The sequence below is a fragment of the Macrotis lagotis genome, chromosome 1 (genome assembly GCF_037893015.1).
Source record: "Macrotis lagotis isolate mMagLag1 chromosome 1, bilby.v1.9.chrom.fasta, whole genome shotgun sequence".
Lineage (NCBI taxonomy): Eukaryota > Metazoa > Chordata > Mammalia > Peramelemorphia > Peramelidae > Macrotis > Macrotis lagotis.
In genome coordinates this window covers 217,904,498-217,927,642 of record NC_133658.1, presented here as the reverse complement: position 1 = coordinate 217,927,642, position 23,145 = coordinate 217,904,498, and the positions used below count along the sequence as shown (strand labels likewise).

Sequence of the window (23,145 nt, the reverse complement as noted above, 5' to 3'; positions counted from 1 at the left end):
TTTTAAAAAAATTTTTAATTTTTATTTTAAATTAAATTACATTTTATCTTTTAAGCCTTTTTCTCTATAGGGGCTGATAAACTCAGCCAATAAGTAGAGCAAAGAGAGCTTACAACCTCCACTTCCTGAAAGTTTGGGAGGTTGTGCTCAGAAAGGAGTATGACTAGATTTCTGATCAATATAACCTAGGTCCCAGTTTTAGCATTAGAGGTGGTCCAGTTTCCTAGCCATGCAGGGTTAGGTTCAAATGCAATAAAGTTTTCTCACAATTCCCATAACTGGGCGAAATTTTTCACAAGACAAAAATTGGACTAGACTCATAATGGAATTGAAAAAGAAATTAGTTTGATTCCAAATTGAGTCACAAAATAGAGTCAGAGTGGTTCATTCACTCAGTTCAGTGAGTGGAACCCCTGGGGAGCAGAGTGACCAGTAGCAATGGTGTTATCTATTTCATTATGATTGCAGAGTAGAAAGTGAGAGGTACCCAGACAAGGTGTCTGGGGTAAAAAAAAAAAAAATGGAGCATTGCTGGTGCTAGATAGATAAGAGTCCTGTAAGACAGTCACTAATTGGGACAGAGCCAAAAAGACTGTCCTCATTTTTTCCATGTTATTCTATAATTCCTTCATAGTGATTCAGGGGAAAGATGAAGAGAATCTAAATGTAACAGTAAGAATTTGGGTAGAGTTGTAAATTGGCCCTTGAGATGTAAATTGACTTGAAGTAGAGAATTATGATTGTAACAGAAACAATTGTAACCTTGGGTGGAGACCCTCCCCATTCTTAAAGTACCATTGATTGTTTAATGTAAAATTTATATCCTGATCTCCTTGGGTTTTACCCTCTACCTAATTCCTTGTCTAGTAAGAGAAGGGGAGTTCACCTTTTACCCTCTGGATGAGAGGCAAGACAAAAACCTGAGCTGGCTCTCTCTCTCTCCCTAGCCCTTCCTATGCCTTGTAACCTTATTAATAAATTTTTCTTTTATTTCCACCTATGCTTTCCCAAGTCTGAATAATGATTTCTCACAGGTAGAACTGAACCCAAGTAGCTAACTGCTACAACAGGACATCCAAAGTATACTAGGGACTTTTCTTTATAAATTAGAAGCAATGCAAGATGCTCATTTGTTATCACTTGATCTCAAAACATGAATAACTGATTAAAAGAATAATTGAAAAAAAGGAAGGGAACCAGACAAGTTATGGGAATATTATTTAGTCCAAGTGTTGAACTGCTTTTGTGGAATGTTAAAACCTAGAGGAAGGCCTCTAGCATACTGCCTAGATCCTCCACAGATGATTTATGAGAAGTCAGGCATAAGAATGACATAGAATGAGAAAATACAGATAGCTTATTGCTCTGTAACATTAAAGGAAGAGCTTATGTTTATGAGATCATAGATTCATTGACTGAAGATACATATATACTTCAGTTGAGAGTTTCTCAAATGAAATTGCTTTCTTATGGTTTCTTAATTCCAAAATCTGGTAACCATTTCTCTTCCTTCTTACCACTCCCACTTTCTAGACCTCTCCTTTTTAGGTTCTTGCAACATTGCTATTTCTTGGTTCTCCTTAACTCCTGCCTGGCTGTTGCTTCTCAGTTTCCTTTGCTAAATCATTATCCATGTTCTATCCTGTATGGGATAGATTTTTAAAATTTTTTTATCTTTGTCTCTTCAGCACTGTCATGCTCCTCAACTAGTCTCACACCTTGGAAATATCTCCAAATGAATGTTTCAGTCATCTCAAACAACATTCCCAAACAGAACTTATTATTTTTCTTCCTTTTTTTTTAAAACCCTACTTCTGTTGAAGGCCCCCCATTCTTCCTGTCACTTCTGTTTGTAACTTATGAGTCACTTTCTGCTCTTCCCTCTCTTTATGGCTTAGATCTAATCAAGTGCTGAGTCTTGCCACTTCTATTTCCTCAGTATCTCTATCATCTGTTTTCCTCTTCCCACTCAGAAGGCCACCACCCTAGCTCAGGTTCTCATCATCTGTTGCCTACACTATCATACTAGCTTCAGAAATGGTCTTCCTACCTTCAGTCTTTCCACTCTGCAGTCCATCTGCTGCCAGCATCTTTTGATGTCCCTAAAGTATAGTCTGACCATATTGCTTTCCTACTTGAGATACTCTGCCAGCCCCCTTTTGCCCTTAGAACAAAATACAAACTTGAGTGTTACATTAAATTTGGTCTGACTCTAGACTTGCCTTTTTAAGTTTTTTAGTTCATTATTCATTTTCAATTCACTTTCAAATACTAGATTCTAGTCAAAGTGACCTAGTTGCTATTCTCTATATACAATCTTTGGGCCTTTGCTGGGGTTTTTCCTCTTTGCCCAGAATGCTTCCCCTCATCACCTTTTCCTCACAGAATCTAAACTTCTTTATATGCCTACTCCTACAGGAAGCCTTTCTTGATTGCCTTTCTTCCCCAGAAATTACTTTGAATATATTATGTATTTACTTTTTGGTGTACAGTGTGCTCTCTCTCCTCCCCAAAAAGAATGGGAGCTCTTTGAAGGTCCTTTGAGGTCCTTTGAAGGTCCAGAGTGCTTCAGGTTTCTAATCTTTTTATCCTCAGAACTTCAACTGGTTTGTTGAATGACTGCACAAAGGAATACATGAGTAGGACACCTTTAGAGTAGGGACTGTTTCATTCTTTGTATTTGTATATCAGAACCTAACACAGCCCCTAGGACTTAGAAGACTCTTGAATCAATTGCTTATTAAATTGACAGTTTTCTGCTACCTTGGTCAAGTTGCAGCCTCATGGGGTTTGTTTCCTGACCTTGAAAATGAGGGCATTGGACTAGAATGCTGGCTCAGGAGATCTCTTCCAGCTCTAGATCTAGGATCCTTCAATCTAGGAGCTATTCAAATGAATAGAGTTCACATTCTAACAGATGGTGTCAGGTTGTTTACCTTGGCTGTACAAAGTAGATAATCCATTTCCTTTGAATGTTATCTTGTTTGCAGATGCTGAGTGTAGATTTTTGGGATTGGAAGAATATATAAACATTCATTTTTTTATAGATGTGGAGACTTAGACCTAAATAGCAAGTTGCACTCTTCTTGCTCATAGTTATATGGGTAATAAGTTGCAGAGCTTGGGTTCAGATCCAACTTCTGTCTTCAAATCCAGTTGTCTTTCCAAGACAGCAACTTCCTATTCCTCTATATGGTATATTGGCTTGGCAAAGGTTGAACCAGGAGTTAGGAATTCAAATTCTGGTTCTGACCTTCACCAGAATGACCTAGGGCAAATCTTTTTGCGTATATCTCATTTGTAAAGTGGAGGCCATAGTATTTATACTTCCTACCTCTTATAATTCTTAGTGTCATACAAGTGTTATTATTGTTAGTTCTCTGTACATTAATACCTCTAATAAAGCAAACAAATTTTTTGCCCTCTCCTGGATCAATGAACAGATGAACAAAAATGATTTGGTTTACCTTAAGCCAAGGGTCATTATGAACATCAATTTAAACCATAACCTGAGTAATTTATTGGAGTGAATGCCAAACAAAGCACTAGACAGTTCTCATAATATTACATTATAATTGAGGGAAATTCTTTTTTCATAGTGTACTACTTTTATAATATATAATTACTACTTTTATAATATTTAATTCATTGACATTGCCAGGGACTAGTTGAACTTTATTACTATGAAATTATAATAAGTAGAGAAAATAAAAATTTCCTGGAAAATTTCCATCCTAGGCTAAGACAACCAAACAGCAATTTTGTCAGTAGTGATTTTTTTTCCCATTTTGCCATGTGGTAATGATTTAGCACTAGGATTGTAGTTGGTCAAAATGGTTGTGATAATTCTACCAACAATGGCAAATTAAGACTCTAATTAGAGTTAGAACTAAAAAGAACTGAAGTCATCTAGTCCCAGCACCCTCAATTTACAGAGGAAGGAAGCTACATGACTTTTCCAAGGTTATATAGCTAGCTGCTAGGGCACTGGCAACAGGAGAATGGTTATCAATCCAACTAGTCTTTATTTATAAATCCTCCTCCTCCACAAAAACTGCCATTGTTTAAGATAATAGATTTAGAGCCTAAAGGGACCTCAGAGGTCTAAGAGTTCAACAAAGGTATAGGAATTTAAAACCACAATACTGCATGTTGAATGACAGTATTAAGAGAGGTAAGGTAGGTCAAAGACAAAGAACCCCCTGCTAGCTCGGAAGATTAACTTAGAAAACCACAAATTAACATTATCTATGTTGTACTGTATTTTTATTTATTTTGGTAAACATTTTCCAATAACATTTTAATCCAGTACAGCCACACTGGGGAGTTTTGAGGGATACTTGCTGCCTGAGGGGGTGAGTTTGACACCCCGGGGTAGATTCATCTAACTTTGGCAGAATTCACTATAACTTTAAGCCAAAAGACCAAGAGATAGAGAGTGCATTTTGGAATTATTCTCCCACCCACCTACATTTTTCCACCTTTAGGGCTAGTAAATATAAAAATCTGTTCTTTGACATTTTTACATCAGATTACATAGTGTGATAGAACCAGCTAGTACTTGACTGGCCTACCCTATATTTTCCTACTCAAGTTGGATACTTTCATTTTAATGAAAATAAGTCACATTTTCATTGTACCTTTTTTGTTGTAGAACACTTTCCTCATAAAACCTATGAGTTATATTACATTATTATCATCTCTTTTACGGAAGAGAAATTTGAATATTTGAAAGATTAAGTTACTTGTCAATAGTCTCACTTAAGTGTCTGATGGGTGATTCATTACCTGGTCTCCTAATTCCAAATTCAGCTTTATTTCACAGAGGGTTAACCATTCCCTCCCAAAGGAAACAATGGCAAATTAGAAGCTAATTAGACTTAAGAACCCAAAAGGCCTGAAGTCATCTAGTTCCAGCACCTTCTATTTACAGAGGAAGTCATAATGACTTTTCCAAATTTAAAAGGCTTACTAAGGTGATATAGACAGGATTAAGAACCCAAGTCTTTTTTTTTTATTTTGCATTCTTTCTATATTACCATTCTGGTCCCTTATTTCCAGGTCAAGTTTTAATTTTGTAACCCTTAGAATTGTTATGAGAATTTTTATTTTTCCTTTTATTGTTGCTAGCACTCCTCCTGCAACTTTTGGTTAACTGAAAGCCTGTCTTCTATGGATATTAGGTTCACCTGAACAAAATCTGACTCCTGGAACCTGGCTGAGTGTTTCTACCCTGACCTCGGGTAGAAGCCAAAAGAGAGTCAAAGTGATATATTTGAAGAATCCCCACTGTTCCTCAATCCTTGGTTGTCTTGGAAACATGCACATCCCTTCTCCCTCAATCAGTCCATTGTGAGTCTGATAGGGTTTAATCTGTAACCTGACTTAGTTTACCAAAGCATGTTGAATTAGGTTTGTTTCCATAAGTTACGTACGAAATTTTGACCATTTAAGTTTGTCCAATTTTTATGACACTTAAATGTTTAAATTTTTTAGTCCTAAATATATAAAGTATAAAAACATAAATATTATATGTTATATAAAATATGAAAGTCATTTTTGCCATACTGACATAATTTCATTTATAAAAATGTCAAGTTATTATCCTGGAAGCCTGCCTTTTGTTATTTTTTCTAGGTTAGAAGCCCGGCTCAAGCACGATGAAGCCTCCGCAACTCCTGCAGGGTGGCAGGTGGGTTTCTTGTGCCACCCGCACTCCTGGGGGGGGCTCTTTCTCCCACCCCGGGGGCCGACTGTGGGCTTCGGGGCCCTAAGTGCCCGGGATTCGGCCAGCTCCCTGGACCGTCGGGGATGCGACCCGGGGTGGGAGCTGGCGGCCCGGCGTTCTGCCTCTCCCCTCCCCCTCGGAGCCGCTTTTCTCCGGTGTAAATGGGCAGCGCCCGGCCCGGCGCGGGGCCGCTCCGCCTGCCAGGGCGCCCGCCGGCACCTGCCGCTCCCCCCGCGGCCCGCGGCCCCGTCCTCGGGGGGGAGGGGAGGGCCCGGCGGCGTCACGGCGCGGTGGGCGGGGCCCCGTCCTCGGGGGGGAGGGGAGGGCCCGGCGGCGTCACGGCGCGGTGGGCGGGGCCCCGTCCTCGGGGGGAGGGGAGGGCCCGGCGGCGTCACGGCGCGGTGGGCGGGGCCCCGTCCTCGGGGGGGAGGGGAGGGCCCAGCGGCGTCATGGCGCGGTGGGCGGGGCCCCGTCATCGGGGGGAGGGCCCGGTGGCGTCACAGCGTGGTGGGCGGGGCGGGACCCGCCCTCCGGGGGCGGGCCCGGCGACGTTACATCACGGTGGGCGGGGCCCCGCTCGCCGTTGCCGGCTGGGCCCGGGCCGGGCCGGAGTTCCGGGTGTGGCGGAGCCGCGCGACGCTGCGGAGGGAGCGGAGCGAGCGGAGCGCGCGGCCTCGCGGGAAGTGGCCTTTGGCCTCGCGCTTCCGGGCCGGCGGGGCAGCGTGCGGAGCGGGGCGCGCGGCGCGGCGCGGCGGGGACGCTGGTTTGGGGCCGAGCCCCGGGCCCCGGGCCTGAGCGCGAGCGCGAGCGCGCCGGGAGCTCCCGGGGCCGCCGACATGGGGCTGCGCGTCCTCGTCCTCTGCGCCTGCTGCCCCCTGCTGCTGGCGAGGAGCCCCCCGAGCGAGGCGGCCTACGCCGCGCAGCCGCCCCACGGTGAGGGGCCGCGGGGGGCGGGGCCGGGGCTTCACCGCCCTGTGCGAGTGCGGGGTCTGGGCCCGGCCTCTCCCTAGCAGGGGGCGCCGCGGGGGGCGGGGCGGGGCTCTGGCTCCCTCCATGGGGGAGCGCCGCGCCGTTGTCCGTGTCCGGACGGGAAGTGGGGGGCGGCCGGAGACCGGAGGCGCCCCTCTAGTGACTGAGTGCCATGGCAGGGCGGCCGCCGGCCCGGGGCCCCCTTGGAGTCCGTTCGGCGGGAGCGCAGACGCTTGGCTGTGGAACACCTGCCCGACCTCGGCCTCTCGTGGGCCCGATTGCCCGGCCCTCGGGGCCTCCTGATGCACACCCCGACTGCCGGACCCGGGTAGCTCCTGAGGAGGACGGGCTGGGACCCCCTCGCTGAAATCCAATTAACTGCTTGTTCGGAGTAAAGGAAAGAACTAACAGCATGAATAACTTTTTATTCATAAGGTTTTTTTTTGCAAGGCAGTGGGGTTAAGTGGCTTGCCCAAGGCCACACAGCTAGGTCATTCTTACCCAGGACCGGTGCTCTATCCACCACACCACCTAGCTGCCCCTAGCATGAATAACTTGATAAGTATTTGGAAGTCCTTCTGGCTTTATCTTTTGTGTTGATCTCTTTTTTTCTTACTTTTGTAATGCTTTAGGGTTAAGTAACTTGCCTAAGTTCACACAGTTAAGTAACTGAATGTCTGAGGTCACTTTTGAACTCAGGTCCTTCTGACTCTCCACTGTGACAACCAGCTGCCCTTGTCTTTGCTCTTTTGAGCAAACAAGAAACCCATGGCTTTTTGCCCTTATTTATTTTTGTTTTTTTATTCTTTTAAGGTATTTTTTTGCAAGGCAATGGGGTTAAGTGGCTTGCCCAAGGCCACACAGCTAGGCAATTATTAAGTGTCTGAGACCGGATTTAAACTTAGGTACCCCCGACTCCAGGGCTGGTGCTCACTATGCCACATTTGCCTTTTTTTAAAATTCGTTTGTTTTTGTTTTTTCTTTTTTTTGGCAGGAAGTGGGGTTAAGTGGTCACACAGCTAGGTAATTTTTAAGTGTTTGAGGTCAGATTTGAACTCCCCAGTCCTCCTGACTTAAGGGTCCTGCTCTCTATGAGGTCAGATTTGAACTCCCCAGTCCTGCTCTGTCCACAGCGCCACCTAGCTGCCTTTTTATGCCATTTTTAAAAAAGGAAATATACTTCAGGCCATAGCATCAAAATTTTAGAGTTATAAGAAGTGAAGTTCTATTTAGTTTCTGAAGGAAGTGTGTTTTGAAGGTGAAAGTTGATAGAGTGAACCACAAAGTTGGAAATTTAATGTGAATCCTACAGTGTATTAGATAAGCTGAAGAAACATTTTTTGACAGTTCCTTTACTTTTCTTGGTCTCATAAGGAACTTTGGTTATTTTTGTGGAATGTTTGGGAAAAAGAAGTACTTGAATTGTATGAGAAACTTAGTATTTTTCATATAATCTTCACTTCCCCTCCCACCCCCAGCTCAGGTAAATTTATTTTCAATTCTATTGTTAGGTATAGGTATTCAAATATTTAAACAAGCACATAGGGCAATCAAACAAAATAAAAAAAACTTGTAAACAGTTCATGTGTTAATAAACTTTATTAACCATGAAAAAATGTAGATTTTTTTAACATGGAATAACCAAATTATCCTGTTTGTTTCTGTGATGCTTTTTAAACTTTTTTGTATTTTGAGTTGCTTCTATTCTTAGTGTCTTTGATTAAATAGTTGTAGTTAGTGTAAATTGTTCTTTGAATTCTATTTCATATTGCATTTTTTTTGTTCTGTATATTTTCCCCCCTGTTTTTTTGACTTGTTATAAGGCTCTGATGATGTTTGTCTTTCTCATTCTTAAAGATCATGACATTAGGGAGGTGATACTGTGACAGGTACTATTGAGTTTGGATTTAAGTGAGGGGCTCTGTAAAGTGACCAGCCTCACTTTCTCTTTCAGATCCACAATTCGATGAGACAACACCCATCCAGTGGTTAAGGTTAAGTAAAAAAGAGAGAAAAATAGGCCAAGAATGACTACTTAAAAAAAGTAAGATTCTTGTATGGTACTGACAGACCATGACATTGAATTCAGCATATGTACTTGATGAAGTAACTCAGCATGCTGAGCCAAATGTCTGCCATAATCTAGAAAGTTATTTTTCATCCACCTAATTTTTTCTGTGGGTTGTGAACCTGAAATTTGAACAGTCTTTAAGGAGGTCCTGTAATATTCTGGGGCTTATTCACAGACAAGAGTATCTGGAGTACCTTACAATAAATTGCTCTTTTCATCTAAACTCTGTGTAGGGCCTATTTCCAGTAAAAATGACAAATCTTAGTCTGATCATATACTGAGGGAGGGATAACATCAACAAAAATGACAATATAACTGAAGTCTTGTGTCAGAGATACCAAATTTCAAACCTGGCCTCAGACACTTACTTAGCTATGTGACCCTAGCCAAGTTACTTAATCTTTCTTCCTCAATTTCCTCATCTGTAAAATGAGCCAGTATAATAAAAGCACCTACTTTGCAAGATAGTTGTAAAAATAAAATGAGATGATATTTGTTAAGTGCTTTTCAAACTTGAGAATACTATATAGTATCAGATGCTGTTGTATATTATATGCACATAGGAAGGGAATGTTCAGGCATTTTTGTTTCTGATTCTTTGTGACCCTATTTAATGAGTGGTTTGCCATTTCCTTCCCCAACTCATTTTTTATGGATGAAGAAATTGAAGGCAAAGCAAATCTAGTGACTGACTTAGGGTCACATATCTAGTAGTGTCTGAGGCTAGATTTGAACTCAGCAAGATGAGTTTATTCATGTGCCCCCAGTTGCCTCAGGGCCTGTTGGAGAAGAATAATCAGTGGAATAAATCGTCTACTCAAATGTGGTACAATCCACTTTGGTTTACTATAATAATCTAAACTCATGGGTTTAATTATTATTAAGCAAAATGCTCTCATATCTTTTCTGTTCTGTAATCCTGCATCATTAGTTTCCTTATTCACATTTCAAACTAAATATTTCTGGAGACATCCTAAACTAGCATGTCTAAAATTGAACTCATTATCTTTTCCCCTAATAACTTGCCTCTCTCAAACATCTAACTGTTGGTGTTAACCTCTTTCTAATGTTTCAGGTTTTTGTACTCTGAGCATTATGCTGGAATTCTTTATCTCTCTAGCCTTAAATAAGTCAGTTACCAAGTCTACAATTTCTAACTTCACAGCATCTTTCTCATTCTACTCCCTTCTTTTAACTCACATAGTTGTCATCTTAGTTCAGAACCTCATGCATTTAGCTGTGATTATTGCCATAGCCTCCTACATGTCTTAAGTCTTTCCTTAGTCCAGTTCATTCTCATAGCTCCAAAGCAGTCTTAGCTTTTAAGGTTCTATATAACTTGTCTAATAGACATCTGTCCTTCCAAACTTTTTTGAATATCATTCCCCTTCCTTCATTTTGTGATCTACCCAAACACAATTTCCATCAGTTTTCCTTTGCACTTGATATTCCCAGACCCAAATTTTGCTCCCTCTTTACTTCTACCTTCAGAGTCCCTCTCCTCTTTTATAGTAACCTAGTACTTCTTTAAAGTTTTCTTCAGACTTCTCTTTTTTTTGGGGGGAGGCGCTATGTTTACTTTCATAACATGACTATTAGGTAATGTTTTGCATGACTGTACTTTTTAACCCTATATCTAATAATTGATTTCTCAATGAGGGGCAGTTGGGATGGGAAGAGGATTCAGGACTCAAGTTTTAAAAATGAATGCTAAAATTTGTTTTTACAAATAACTGGGGAAAAATAATACAGGTTTTTTTTAAAAGATGTAGCTCAGAAGTCTTTTCTGATCAATTTCCCTTGTATTTTATCGTTTTTATATATTTGTATTTATTTACTTTGTCCATATTTTAGATGTGCTTGTCCTCATTAGAATATAAATTCATGGGAATAGGCATTTCAGTCTTTGTAATTGAATGCTCAACACACGGGCTGCCTGACTTACTTTCATTGTTAATATTCAGTTGAATCTGACTTTTCATTACCTGATGTGGGATTTTGGTGGCAAAGGTATCTGAGTGGTAAGTGATTTTTTTCCTTCTAGCTGATTTTACAGATGAGGAAACTGAGGCAAACAGGGTGAAATGATTTGCCCAATGTCATAACTAATGAGACTGGATTTGAGCTCAGGTTGGATGAGTATTCCTGATTACATTTTGTCATGTAACCCAGCAAAGTACTTTTTCCGTACTTATTGATAGATAGAATCAGTCTAATCACAGTCTTTATGCATGCACTTAAACACAGACACGGAAAAATGAAATAAATAGTTCCTAAAGATACATTTATACATTTTTTAGTGGTTTAAATTCCCTTGCTTTTTTTTCTTAATTTGAACTTAGACACTCCAGTGTGACCCTGAATAAGTTACTTCACCTTGTTTGCTTTAGTTTCCTAAATCAATAAAATGAACATGAGAAATGGAAAAGCACTCCAGTGTCTTTACTAAAAAAAACCAAATAGGGTCATGAGGCGTCTGCATGTTTGGGGGAAAAACAACCCCCCCAAAAAAAAATTACCTTCTTGTTTTTTCATTGTGAGTGGGCTGGAGTGGAGGTGTGCTGAGGCATTTCCCTTTGCTGTTGCTAATGGAGGCCATATTTGATCCTGTCTGCACTTCTCTGTTACCTCCCAAATCAAGTCTCTCCTCCCCACCCTTGCCACTTGTCTTTATCTCTGTAACTTGAAAAACAATCAGTGGGCTGCTGTTTAGGCCTCCTCAGCAAATGTCTCCAGGGAATTCTCTGATTCCTTTTGAAATCTCAGTTGAAACTTCCCTGTGCCCAAGGTCTGGTCTCTCTTCTTTCCAGAAGAAGGGATTGAAGAAAGGGTGACAGGTAGTTCATTTCAATTTAAGGAACCATTATTAAGCACTTATCATCTGGAAGAAATTCTATGTAGAGAGCAACCAGGTTAATAATGCATTGAATAATTCTAGGTTTGCAGTCAGGAAAACTCACCTTCCTCAGGTCAAATCCAGCCTCTAGTTGTGTGGTCCTGGCCAAGTTAGTTAATGCTGTCTGCCTCAGTTCCTCATCTGTAAAGTGATCTGGAGAAGGAAATGGCAAATCACTCCAGTATTTATGCCAAAGAACTCCAAATGCAGTCCTGAAGATGACTAAACAACCAAAACCCTAGGTATTGTAGATAACAAAAACTTGCTCTAAGAAACTATTCTACTCAGGAATATAGTATATTTATGAATACTGGAAGTGCAATAAATAAATAACCCTGGTCAGATGTTTGGAATCCATGCCACTAATGAACATGTTGCCTCTTCTCCCTTTTCCTCACCTTTTCTTTCTTTTTTCCTACTTGAAAGCTGAAATTTTAGATTGACATTCCAATTTTCAGCCTGGCTCCAAAATTGGATACCAATATCGTTAGCCTTAGGTGTCCAGGATTCATTCTAGGAAAGAATCATGGTAGAACAATATATAAAATATTGAGTGAATGGTAATATTGTCTTTTCATGATTGGAACATTGTATACAAATTGTCAGATTGAACATTAATTGTCAGATTGAACATTAAGAACATAACCTTGTGGATATTTTATAAAAAAAATTACTTGTTCTTTTGGTTAGCACAGTATATAATGTCTAATCCTAACAGTGAAATGAATTTGAGATGATTCAGGACCCATTATTTTTCAGTATCTAAAAACTTCATTTATCATATTTATGTATTCGTGTGGAACATTAACATGCAGAGTAGTATGTATTGATTCATTATTCTAGAATTGACAGTTTTCAGAGTAGAAAAACTCAGAAATAAAGAGCTGAATGGGTTCAACTGAACTGTAATGAATTTCAAGACTTAGAAAAATTGTGAGTCATACAGGTTTAGTCATACGATATCTTGTAGCAAGGGTATATTAATCTTACTTTGTTATTCATAGTTTTTCCCCTACATATTGCTTTGAAAAAAGACACAAGAGGAAGAAAAGCATAACTCACAAATAAGGGAAATGTGTATTTTGAAGTTTTACTTGACTGAGTTTTATTATCAGCTGGTAGATTCTACATGTTAATTATTTTAAGTTATTCATAACAATATTTTTACTTCATGTTTCTTTTGTTGATAACTCAGATAGATACTCTTATCAATCATAAATGTTTAGTAATCACTTAATATGTTCCAGACACTGCTAAATGCTGAGGATTTTTTTTGGGGGGGTGAGGCAAGGCAAGGGGGTTAAGTGACTTGCCCAAGTCACACAGCTAGGTAACTGCCTGAGGCAGGATTTGAACTCAGGACCTCCCTCTGCACCCCCTAGCTGCCCTGATTTAAAAAAAACAATAACGGCACCTTCCCTTAAGGAAATTATATTCTAAATAGGGAGGTTGTGTATACTTCTGTAAATAATGTAGTTAAAAAGTACATGCAAAGTTGCCTTAAAAGGGAAGACCCTAGCAATTAAGGGAAAAGGGAAGGCCTTCTACAGAAAGTGGAGCCTGAGCTAAGTCTTGAAGAAAGACATGGGTTTTTAAGAGGTGGTGGTGAAGAGGAAGAATATCAGGCTTGGGAGACAAGCCACACAAAGGCACAGAAAAGGAAATGGAGAGTTTGTATTCTTACAATAGAAAGTAGGCTAGGAAGACTGAAAAGAAAAAACTCAAGTGTTATTTGATCCCAGAGCCTTTGGAATCTGAGTAGGGGCCAAATTACAATTTATTTATTTGTTTGTTTGTTCCTTTGTTTATTTATTTTTAGGTTTTTGCAAGGCAAATGGGGTTAAGTGGCTTGCCCAAGGCTACACAGCTAGGTAATTATTAAGTGTCTGAGACTCAGATTTGAACCCAGGTCCAACTGCGCCACCTAGCCGCCCCCCAAATTACAATTTAAGAAAATACTTTGATAATTGTCTAGTAGCTGGTTTGAAAAGGGAAGAAATTTGAGGCAAATAATTGCAATAATCTAGGCTGAAAGTGATGGGCCTAGGTCAGGATGTTGGCTGTGTAATTGGAGAGAGATGGATCATGTTGTGGAGAAAGAAATTAGAAATTTTTGTCAGCTGATTGGATAAGTGGGGTGAGCTCTTATTGATGGAACTAGAACTGTGATACTATGAATAAATTTATGCCAGTAGCACTGATTATAATCTTGAATGATACTAAGGTCTTGTACTAACTTGTACCAGGGAAACTCTGGAGCCAAATGTCAGCAACACAAAACTGAAAATTCACTAGAAATTCTTTCAGGAAGCAATGTGTATTATTTTGGAAAGATCATTGACCTTGATTTTTCCAGTGATGACACTTATTAGCAATGTGACCTGCTTATAATACTCACACTTAATCAGAGCTTACACTTATTTATAAAATCCAGTTGTAACACATAATGTTTGGGCAGCTAAGTGGGGGTCTGAAGCCAGAAAGACTCATCTTCCTTAATTCAAATCTGGCTTCTGACAATAACTGTGTAACATTAAACAAGTCATTTCACCCTTGTTTACTTCAGCACTTCATCTGTAAAAATGAACTGTGTGTTTGCCAAAAAAATCTCAAATGGGGCCAGGAAGAGTCAGACATGACTGAATCAAATGAACAATAACATGCATAGAATTATTTTTCTTACAGAGTACCTGCTTCATAAGAGTATTGTGAGAACCAAATAAGATAACACATGTATAGGACATTTTGACTTAATGAGCCATGTAAATATGGGTTATATTCGTTGTCCTGCCAAAAAAAAATAATCTTGTGTTGGATGTAGGGAAATATCAGAAATACACTTGTAGAAAATCTGTTTTTGAACAAATCACTTCTAAGAGAAAAAGGGGTCTGTGATAGCTTTCATGGTGTTTGAAGGGCTTTTGATTTGTACAGCTTGAAACCTGAGGCCAGATAGTGGTTTGGAAAAATTAGAAAACGAAAAAAGTAATTAGGTAAAACTTCAATTATAGCTATCTCCTCAGGAAGTATGTAATGAGTACTCCCTCACTGGAGATTTTTACATATGTTAGATCACCAGGTGAAGGTGTTACAGAGGGGATTCTTAGGAGGGATAGTAGACAAGAGAGTGTCTGATGTCCTTTCCAGGTCTTAAATTTTGTCTCTCAGGATCCTGTTTTGCTTTTCCAGGATGGACAACTAGGTAATTTGATAAAATAATCTATGTTAAACATTTTAATAGAAGAAATTTCAGATACAAAGGAAACACAATCAAATCTCACACAGGACCCATCATCCTCAATACTGAAGGATTGGGAGAACTGGTAAAGCAAATTTTGGAGAGCAAAGGATCCAGGATTACAATCAAGAATGTACTACCCTGCAAAATACTGTCAGGGAAAAAGATGGGTGTTCAACAAAATAGAGAACTAAACAGAATTCAATGCCAAAAAATATGACTGAAGACTAGTGTAAAAAAGGTAATTGAAAAGGGGGAAGGAAAAAACAAATGTTGGTCAAGACCATCAAATTGGATTCAACCCTAAAAGGGAAGATATAACACTTTAAATTTTTTAGAACTTTTATTTCTGTTAGGATAATTAGAGGGTAAAATATAATTGAAGAACCTAAAGGATATGGGTATAATTGGATCTTATCTCTCCACTGAAGAGATTCAAGATGACATCACTATATTTGAGACAAAAAGCATTAAAGAATAACAGGTGTTAACTTTAAAGCTTGTATCTCATTATTCTTTAACCCACTTTAATCATACTGTGCTTAGCACCTTGTCTAATGATGACATCATTAACTGCAAGTATGTAAGTCAGGGTCTTTGTAACTTAAAATCATTTGTAAAGTTCTGATTGTTATAATATTTTGAATTTTGAAGAATAATTTTTAATAAAAATGCCTTATTTTTTAAAAAAGTATTTAATCATTCCCTAATAACTCCCCCACTAATAGCACCTTTTCCCTTGTGAAAGTAATTTTTGTTTTCTGCTTTATCAAATACTGAGTCATTGAGTTGCATTGTCTTTGATCCTCTTGTATAGTCTAGTCATCTGATGTCTGTCCTTTGTTCTTGGAGAAGACCATGATATCAGAGATACTATGACTTGCACATGAATTGGATTTGAGTGTGGGGTGCTGTGCTAAGTCACCAGCCTCATTTTCTCCTCTGGAACCATCTGGGTCCAGTGGCTAGATAGGGATCAGGAGGACTAGATATGACCCTGGATGTGAGGCAGTCAAGATTAAGTGACTTGCCCAAGGTCACACAACTAGTAAATGTCTGAGGCTGGATTCAAACTTCAGTCCTCCTGATTACAAGACCACTATCCATTGCATCTAACTTTTTAAATTAAAAACAGATGTTATCATTTCCTTTGATGTTTTCCTTAGATTTTTCATTTTTCCAAATTAATTTTGTTATGATTTTATCAAGTTCTAATTGGTAATTTAATTGACTTAGCATTAATATTTTAGAATTGTCTTGTTTATATGTTGGCACAGCACAACCATGAGCTAAATATTCCTCCAAATTTTATGTTGCTCGTTCTTTCTTCCCTTCCCTTCTCTTCCTTTCCCTTCCATTCCCAAGGTCACACAGCTAGGTAATTAGTGTCTGAGGTTGGATTTGAACTTGGGTTCTCCTGGCTCCAGAGTCTATCTGCTACACTACCTAGCTGCCCTCTTTAATTCTTTAAAAGGTACTTTGCAATTGTATGTATGGTGTGGGTGTGTGAGTGTGTATGGGCCCATGTGTACTTTGTAGATTGATTTCCCAGGTACTTTTTGCACTTCATTTTTCTGAAGTCTTATTTTTGTTGTTTTTTCTTTGACATTTTTTTGGGGGTCTTCATGAAAACTGTTGACTCTGTTTACTCAATCATTATCAATTCAAATAAGTCTTCTAAAGTTTTTCTGAATTCTTTGTTATTATATTTTTAATTTTTTATTTTAGGTAATGGAGTTAACAGTGACTTGCCCAAGATCACACAGCTGAGCAGTCATTGTCTGAGGTCAGATTTGAACTCAGGTCCTCCTGACTCCAGGGCTGGTACTCTATCCACTGCACCACCTAGCTGCCTACATTCACTTTTGATAAATTATTTACACATTCTTTAATTGTTGGGTACTCATTTTTCTTGAATTTTTTTTTTTGTTAACTACTTCCTTTATATTTGGGTCTTTTCCCTTGTTTTTGTTTTTGTTTTTTTTTAAGCTTGATATTGGTTGGTTGATGTTTCTTCTTTATTATTGAAAAAGACCAAAATGCTATCACTTTGTTAGGAACTAGTTTAACAGTGTGTCTGTGTCTCATCAGACCAATACTAGCTCAAAGTACTGTACCACAGATCAGGCACAAATAGTCCATATGAACTCCTGGATTGTGTTAAAATTTGTGCATCTCACGTTTCCATTGAGCTGCTTCCATTCTATTCTGACTTGTTCATGAAGCTCAGCATCTTCTCTCTAATGAGGGCACACCATGCTGGGAGGTCCTGTGCTGCACAATCCATTCTATTAGGAGAGAACTTGAGAATGTATCACTTTTTCTGACCCCCTGTGAGTGTTTGCTCTATGAGTTCTTGGCAAGTGTTGGAGAGTGATTGAGAGAAAAGTATGTAAAATAACTGGTGACTACAAGATTGACCATGCTAATAATATTAATAGAGAAGTTGGAAGAAAGGAAGACAGGTTTCAGGGTATGGTGTAAGATGGCCAAGCTTGGCAAGTTACTGTTTTAAAAGTGGAAAATTATTTTTCTTCCATTTTTATGTTTTATACCATATTTATTATTATTATTATTAATTATTATTATTATTATTATGCATTGGGTAGAATATTGGTCCCTAACTTTTCTGTCATGTTGTCTTTCCATTGCTCTTGAGGGATGAATTTAATTTCGAATTCATGCCATGTATTTATATAATAGAAGCTATACTATGGAAATTAACCTAAAGGTGACACAAAACCTGAAGGGTACCTAATAATGAAGTAAGGAACTTAATCAGACTGGAGCATTGTGCTAAATCTAATATGATGAAACTCACTAGGGTTACATGTAAAAGTCTTGAATTTGAGTATTAGAAAAAAGATCCACATCACAGGTATAATATGGTGAAAGCATGGATAGATAGCAGTTCTGAAACAGATATTTCAGTGGCCTTCAGACACAATATGAGTTAGCATGTGATGTAGTAGCAGCCATAAAAAGTACCTTGTTCAGACTTCATTAGGATTATAGTGTTCAGTTCTGGGTACCACAGCTTAATTAGATCATTGATAAACTAAAAAGGATTCACAGGAGGGCACCAAGATGGTGAACAGTTTTTAGTTATTGACATAGAAAAATAGGTTATTTAGCCAAGAGAAAAGAAGACATAGGGGAAAATGATAATTGTTTTTCAGATATTTGAAGAGGCTGTCAAGGATTAGACTTGTGTTTGATCCCAGAGGACCTAATATGAACAGTGGGTAGAAGGTGAAGAGACAAATTTAGGCTTTATATCAGGAAAAATAATAGCAATTAGAAGTAATGTCTTTTGCTTCTTTGGAAATTTTCAAATAAAGGATCAAATGCTAGCAGGGTATGTTCGAATAGGAATTCCTTCTGCATGTGTATTGTACTACCTGGTCAGAGAGCCCATCTAAACTTTCTGATTTAGTGAAATGAATTACAGAAGATTCAAATGGTATGGGAAAATATATTTATCACTAAAAATCTGTTCTGTGTTTATCTGGTCATTTTTTAAAAATGTTTAAAAATTTAATGAATTTTTTAAAAATTTATTTCAGAGAAGCTTGATTCCATGCTATCAGACTATGATATTCTTACTCTGTCAAACATCCAGCAACACTCCTTGAGGAAAAGGGATGTACAGACAGCATCACATTTAGAACGATTATTGACTTTTTCAGCTTTACATAGGTAATTTAAAATATTCATATTAAAATAATTTATCCTGTTCTTATGTTTTATTTGCTTTGGTTAATACGGAAAATAGTTACATTAAAATATTTAGTCTGTGTTTAGGGGGAACTAGAAAATTCCTAGTATTAATATTGTAGTACTGTACTTTACATCATTTCAGCCTTTATGAGTTTTAGGTGAAATTATATCTCCTTCAGAGTATTAACTGTATTACATTCAAAGAGTTGTTAAATCTGTTCCCTCTGATTATCATTCGGAGTTTGAAGTTTTCCTCTATTAAATTTATATAGCCTTTATAAGAGACCAAACCTGATACATAAATAAATTGTCTAAAGTGGAAGTGCCTTTTCTCTTTTTCAGTGTTCTATTAACTCTTTGTCAGGTGTGTATGCACCTTTTTTTAAGGTTTTCACAAGGCACGTGGGGTTAAGCGGCTTGCCCAAGGCCACACAGCTAGGCAATTAAGTGTCTGAGGTCGGATTTGAACTCAGGTACTCCTGACTCCAGGGCTGGTGCTCTATCCACTATGCCACCTAGCCACCCCTAGGTGTATGCACTTCTGATAAATTTTCAAATTATTCCTAAAGCCTTGTAAGGATCACTAATGGGCAGATACTAGTTATGATTTATTCCCATATCATGATACCCTATTTGGATGAAATCATTGATCCTTTGCATAATTTATATTTGTGGTGATGAACCTGAATCATTGGGAAAATGCTATGAATGGTTCATTTTTTTCAGTTCAAGAAAGCATACCAGTGAATGGCTTATTTTATATTTTTCATCCAAAATGTTTGCAATTTTTTAAAGTATTTTTTCCTTTTAAGTTGTGATCATAAGCATGAGAATAAATTTTTGTTGAATGGTAAGTAAGTATACTGATAAAACAAAGAAGATTACACATTGTAAAAAATAACTGTAACAAACCCCCGATTTAATGGGGGGGTGTTCACCTTAATTGATAGGTTAGATTACCTTCTCTTATATTTTAAAAGCCTGTGGATTGCTTTTTTTTTTTTGGTAAGGATTTTGTTAGGCAAAATGGGGTTTAAATGGCTTGACCAAGACCACATAGCTAGGTAATTATTAAGTGTCTGAGGCCAGATTTGAACTCAGGTACTCCTGGCTCCAGGGCTGGTGCTCCAGGCACTGTGCCACCTAGCCTCCCCCATTGCTTTGTTTTTGAAATAGTTACATTCATGAATATTGTACTGTTTTATTTGATTTTTTTTATTTTTGAGGTCAACTTGGGTAATGGGTATAAAATGTCTTGCAAATTGTAAAATTGTTCTATATTTTAAGCACTAGTTATTATGAATAGATTAAAAAACCTAATTTTGAGAGAACTGAATGATTATTGACTTTTCCTGTAAAAAAAATCTTGAAACTGAAACATTTGAGTGGAGACAGTAAAAGGTCAGAAAAATAGAATTAGGAAAATCTAAGATAGGGGGGAAAAAACTCATTAAAAGTAGATAAGAAAATGACTAAAACAGAGGGCCTCTGAGTTATTACAGTTCATTAAAACAAGAGAATGTGGAGCAATTATAAAAGGTATGAAGGTATGACTAAGGTTCAGAATGGAAACAAAGAAAGCAAGACTTCTATTTCTCTCCAATTCTTTTTTGTAACTTTTGAGAGAAGATTTTTACCTACTAAAAGCACAGATTGTCTTCTAGAAAATGAGGGTGGCTTTGCTATTATTGTTCAGGGAATAGTGAATAAAAATTACATTAAAACACTAAAAGTTCTGCAAAAATAATAACGCATTTCAAATGAAAACATGTTCTTTTCTTTTTTCACTGTACCCTTTATCATAGTTGAAGAAAATTCATGGAAGGAGATAGGCGTATAATAACAGTGAAAAATATTCACAGATTTTATAAAGTAATATTCTGTTGTATCTCTTTACCTTTTGATCACAAAAGCATTTCTAAAAGAAAAGCTAAATAACATGCTTCAGGAATGAAAATTACTGCCATGTCAGCATTCCCTGTTCATTCTTTTCTTGGCTGTTAAAGTTAGACTTATGTAAGTTAGAATGGAAGCAATATCTATTATCACTATCATAGTTAGCAAAAATTTTTCCCGCTACTCTTTGAGAGGAAGTGAAGGGCCTGTTTTTGGTTTTTATCTTCTTTTAATTCAGCTCTGCAAATAACCTTTGAAAATTTGACAACTATACCCCTGTACTCTCACTCCTTCCTGAGAGGACTAGAACTGTTTAGGGGATAGTTGGAAAGCTGTCTATAATGCAGTCGTGCTATTTTAATATTGCACTGAGTATCTTGCCTATGTCTATTCAGTGATACTTCTTGAGCTGCCATGTTTCAAGCTGAAGTTAGATTTAAATTCTAGAAGGAGAGGGAAAGTAAAGCAGTGCCAACTAGCTAGAATATAGTCAGTATGTGTATTTCATGTTTATTAGACTGGAACCTAAACTATGCCAAAATTTTGGATATTACTTTTTAGATTATATTGGGAAGATGAAGATATGAGACCTTTTGGTGAAGTTTTCCAGTGTCAATAACTTGACTTATGAATGCTTGATTTCCAAGCAATTTTTACTCACTTTTCCCCTTATTATATGAGCATTAGGTTTCATGCTTGGTGATTCTGATAGGCTGCATAGTTGTTTTCCTGACTTACTGAGGAAAATTCATAGGTCATATTCTAATGTTGCTCAGAATTAAACCTATTATTTTTCAGGCATTTTAAGGTATATCTCACATCAAGCGCTGAACGTTTTTCTCAAAATTTCAAAGTGTTGGTTATAGATGGAAAAGAAGAGCAAGAATATCCTGTAAAATGGCAAGATTTTTTCACAGGGCATGTAGTGGGTGAGTATGAGCAAAGCTGCTGCTCAAGTATAAACTCCTTTTCAAGGGAAGAAATAGCATTTCTTCCTTCAATATTTTCTTTAAACAGAAATTATTTTAAAAATTGATTTAATTAATGAATCAGTAGAACATGTGGGAAAAAATGGGTATAAAGTTATATTTTTCACCCTACAAGAATATTCTTTAAAGTGAATCTCTTTATGTAAGGATAATTCTACTTTTATACATTCAACTAGCACATTTTAAGCTTGCTTTGGGAAATTTTAGTTAAGGTAGTTACATTTGTAACCTTAATTCAAGTTTTCCATTGGAAACACAAATCTGCAGTTGGAAAAAGGTAAAGCAATAATCTCCAGATCACATATAGTTCATTAGTATAGACATGGTATAGGTGAAACCACATTTCTCTTCCTCAAAAAGCAGGTAAATACCAAGACTTAACTCTTTCTCAGAGATGATCCTCTCACTTGATTTGAAAGAATGGGGTAGGGTTTTAAGTGAATGGATTTCAGACTCTTTGTTGGGTGATGGGAATCAACCTAGCTCTTTCTGAGACATCTCTTGGCTATAGATTTTTCACATACTTTCCAGGTAGATCCCAGTAGTGGTTGTCAATTGAACCCTCTGACATTAATTGTTTTTATTTGAAATTTGATAGAAAAGTTTGGATTGAACTGTTTTCTAATAATAACTTTTAGTCTTATTCTTTTTCTTTGTTTTAAGGTGAACATAATTCCAGGGTTCTGGCCCATATAGGTGATGATGACTTTACAGTAAGGATCAATACAGATGGGGCAGAATATAACATAGAGGTAATTTTTTAAAATCTTACTTTCAAATACTTATGGCCTTTTAAAACTAGTGCATTTCATCATTAGTAACATAGAGGCAAAATGTCATTTTTATGACATTTTCTATGCTAATTTTTCTTTATAATTATATCACAAAAGTTAACATGAATCTTTTTGTTTTCAGAAGGATAGAAAGCAATAACTTGGAGGGAATTTTAATTTTGTTTTTTAGATATAAAATGATGTCACTAAAAATGCATCCTATTTTCCTTAATACTTTGAGAAGTCACATGTGGAGCATGTGGCAAAGAGAGGTAGCTCTTTACTTGTCCATTTTCTGTTCCATTCTCTCTGCCTATTCATAATAATCCAGGTATCCTCATTGAAGAAGCACATCATTTTCTCAAAGGTCAGCGAAGAATTACTTCCCATCTAACCTCCAGAATCATACTTCCAGAGACATTGTAAATATTAGTAATAGTTGGCAGTAAAATAGTTGAAGTAAAAACTATAAAATTGTTTTGATAACTTCTTTGCTACTGAAGTATGGCTAGTGAAAACTAAGATAGGAGTGCTTTGATTGCATTTAAGATGAATAAGATATTTATGGCTCATTTATTAGACTAGAATATTAAATATTTGTTTATTCTCATTTTCACATTGATGTGCTATTGTAGAAGTGCAGAAATACTCTTGAGTCATTTCTAAAAATTAGGCAGTAGGAAAACTGAACTTAAGGCCAATTAAAATAAAATCAACAAATATTTAGCATTGCCTCTTGTGAGCAAGTCGCTGTAGATTTCATTGATCTCTAGGCTTGGCATTCTGATGGCTACTGTACTTGGGAACAATTTTTCTACCCTGGAAGTTTACTGTCTCAGATTTTATCATTCCAGAGTTTTTTTTC

General features: G+C 37.8%; 1 protein-coding gene across 2 annotated transcripts in view; it reads left to right on the top strand.

The window, feature by feature from the left end:
* The first annotated feature begins 6,309 nt into the window (after positions 1 to 6,309).
* ADAM17 (ADAM metallopeptidase domain 17) overlaps positions 6,310 to 23,145 on the top strand; it is a 48,668-nt gene continuing 31,832 nt past the window's right edge. Inside the window, exons 1-4 of one of the 2 annotated variants that reach the window (XM_074209633.1) lie at positions 6,310 to 6,661; positions 18,469 to 18,601; positions 21,317 to 21,447; positions 22,171 to 22,259. In XM_074209633.1, coding sequence (XP_074065734.1) covers positions 6,565 to 6,661; positions 18,469 to 18,601; positions 21,317 to 21,447; positions 22,171 to 22,259 — 450 coding nt within the window. In that variant the 5' untranslated portion in view covers positions 6,310 to 6,564. Of the gene's footprint in view, positions 6,662 to 6,967; positions 16,377 to 18,468; positions 18,602 to 21,316; positions 21,448 to 22,170; positions 22,260 to 23,145 lie in introns of those variants that run through there. The other variant, XM_074209634.1, reaches the window with a different exon arrangement.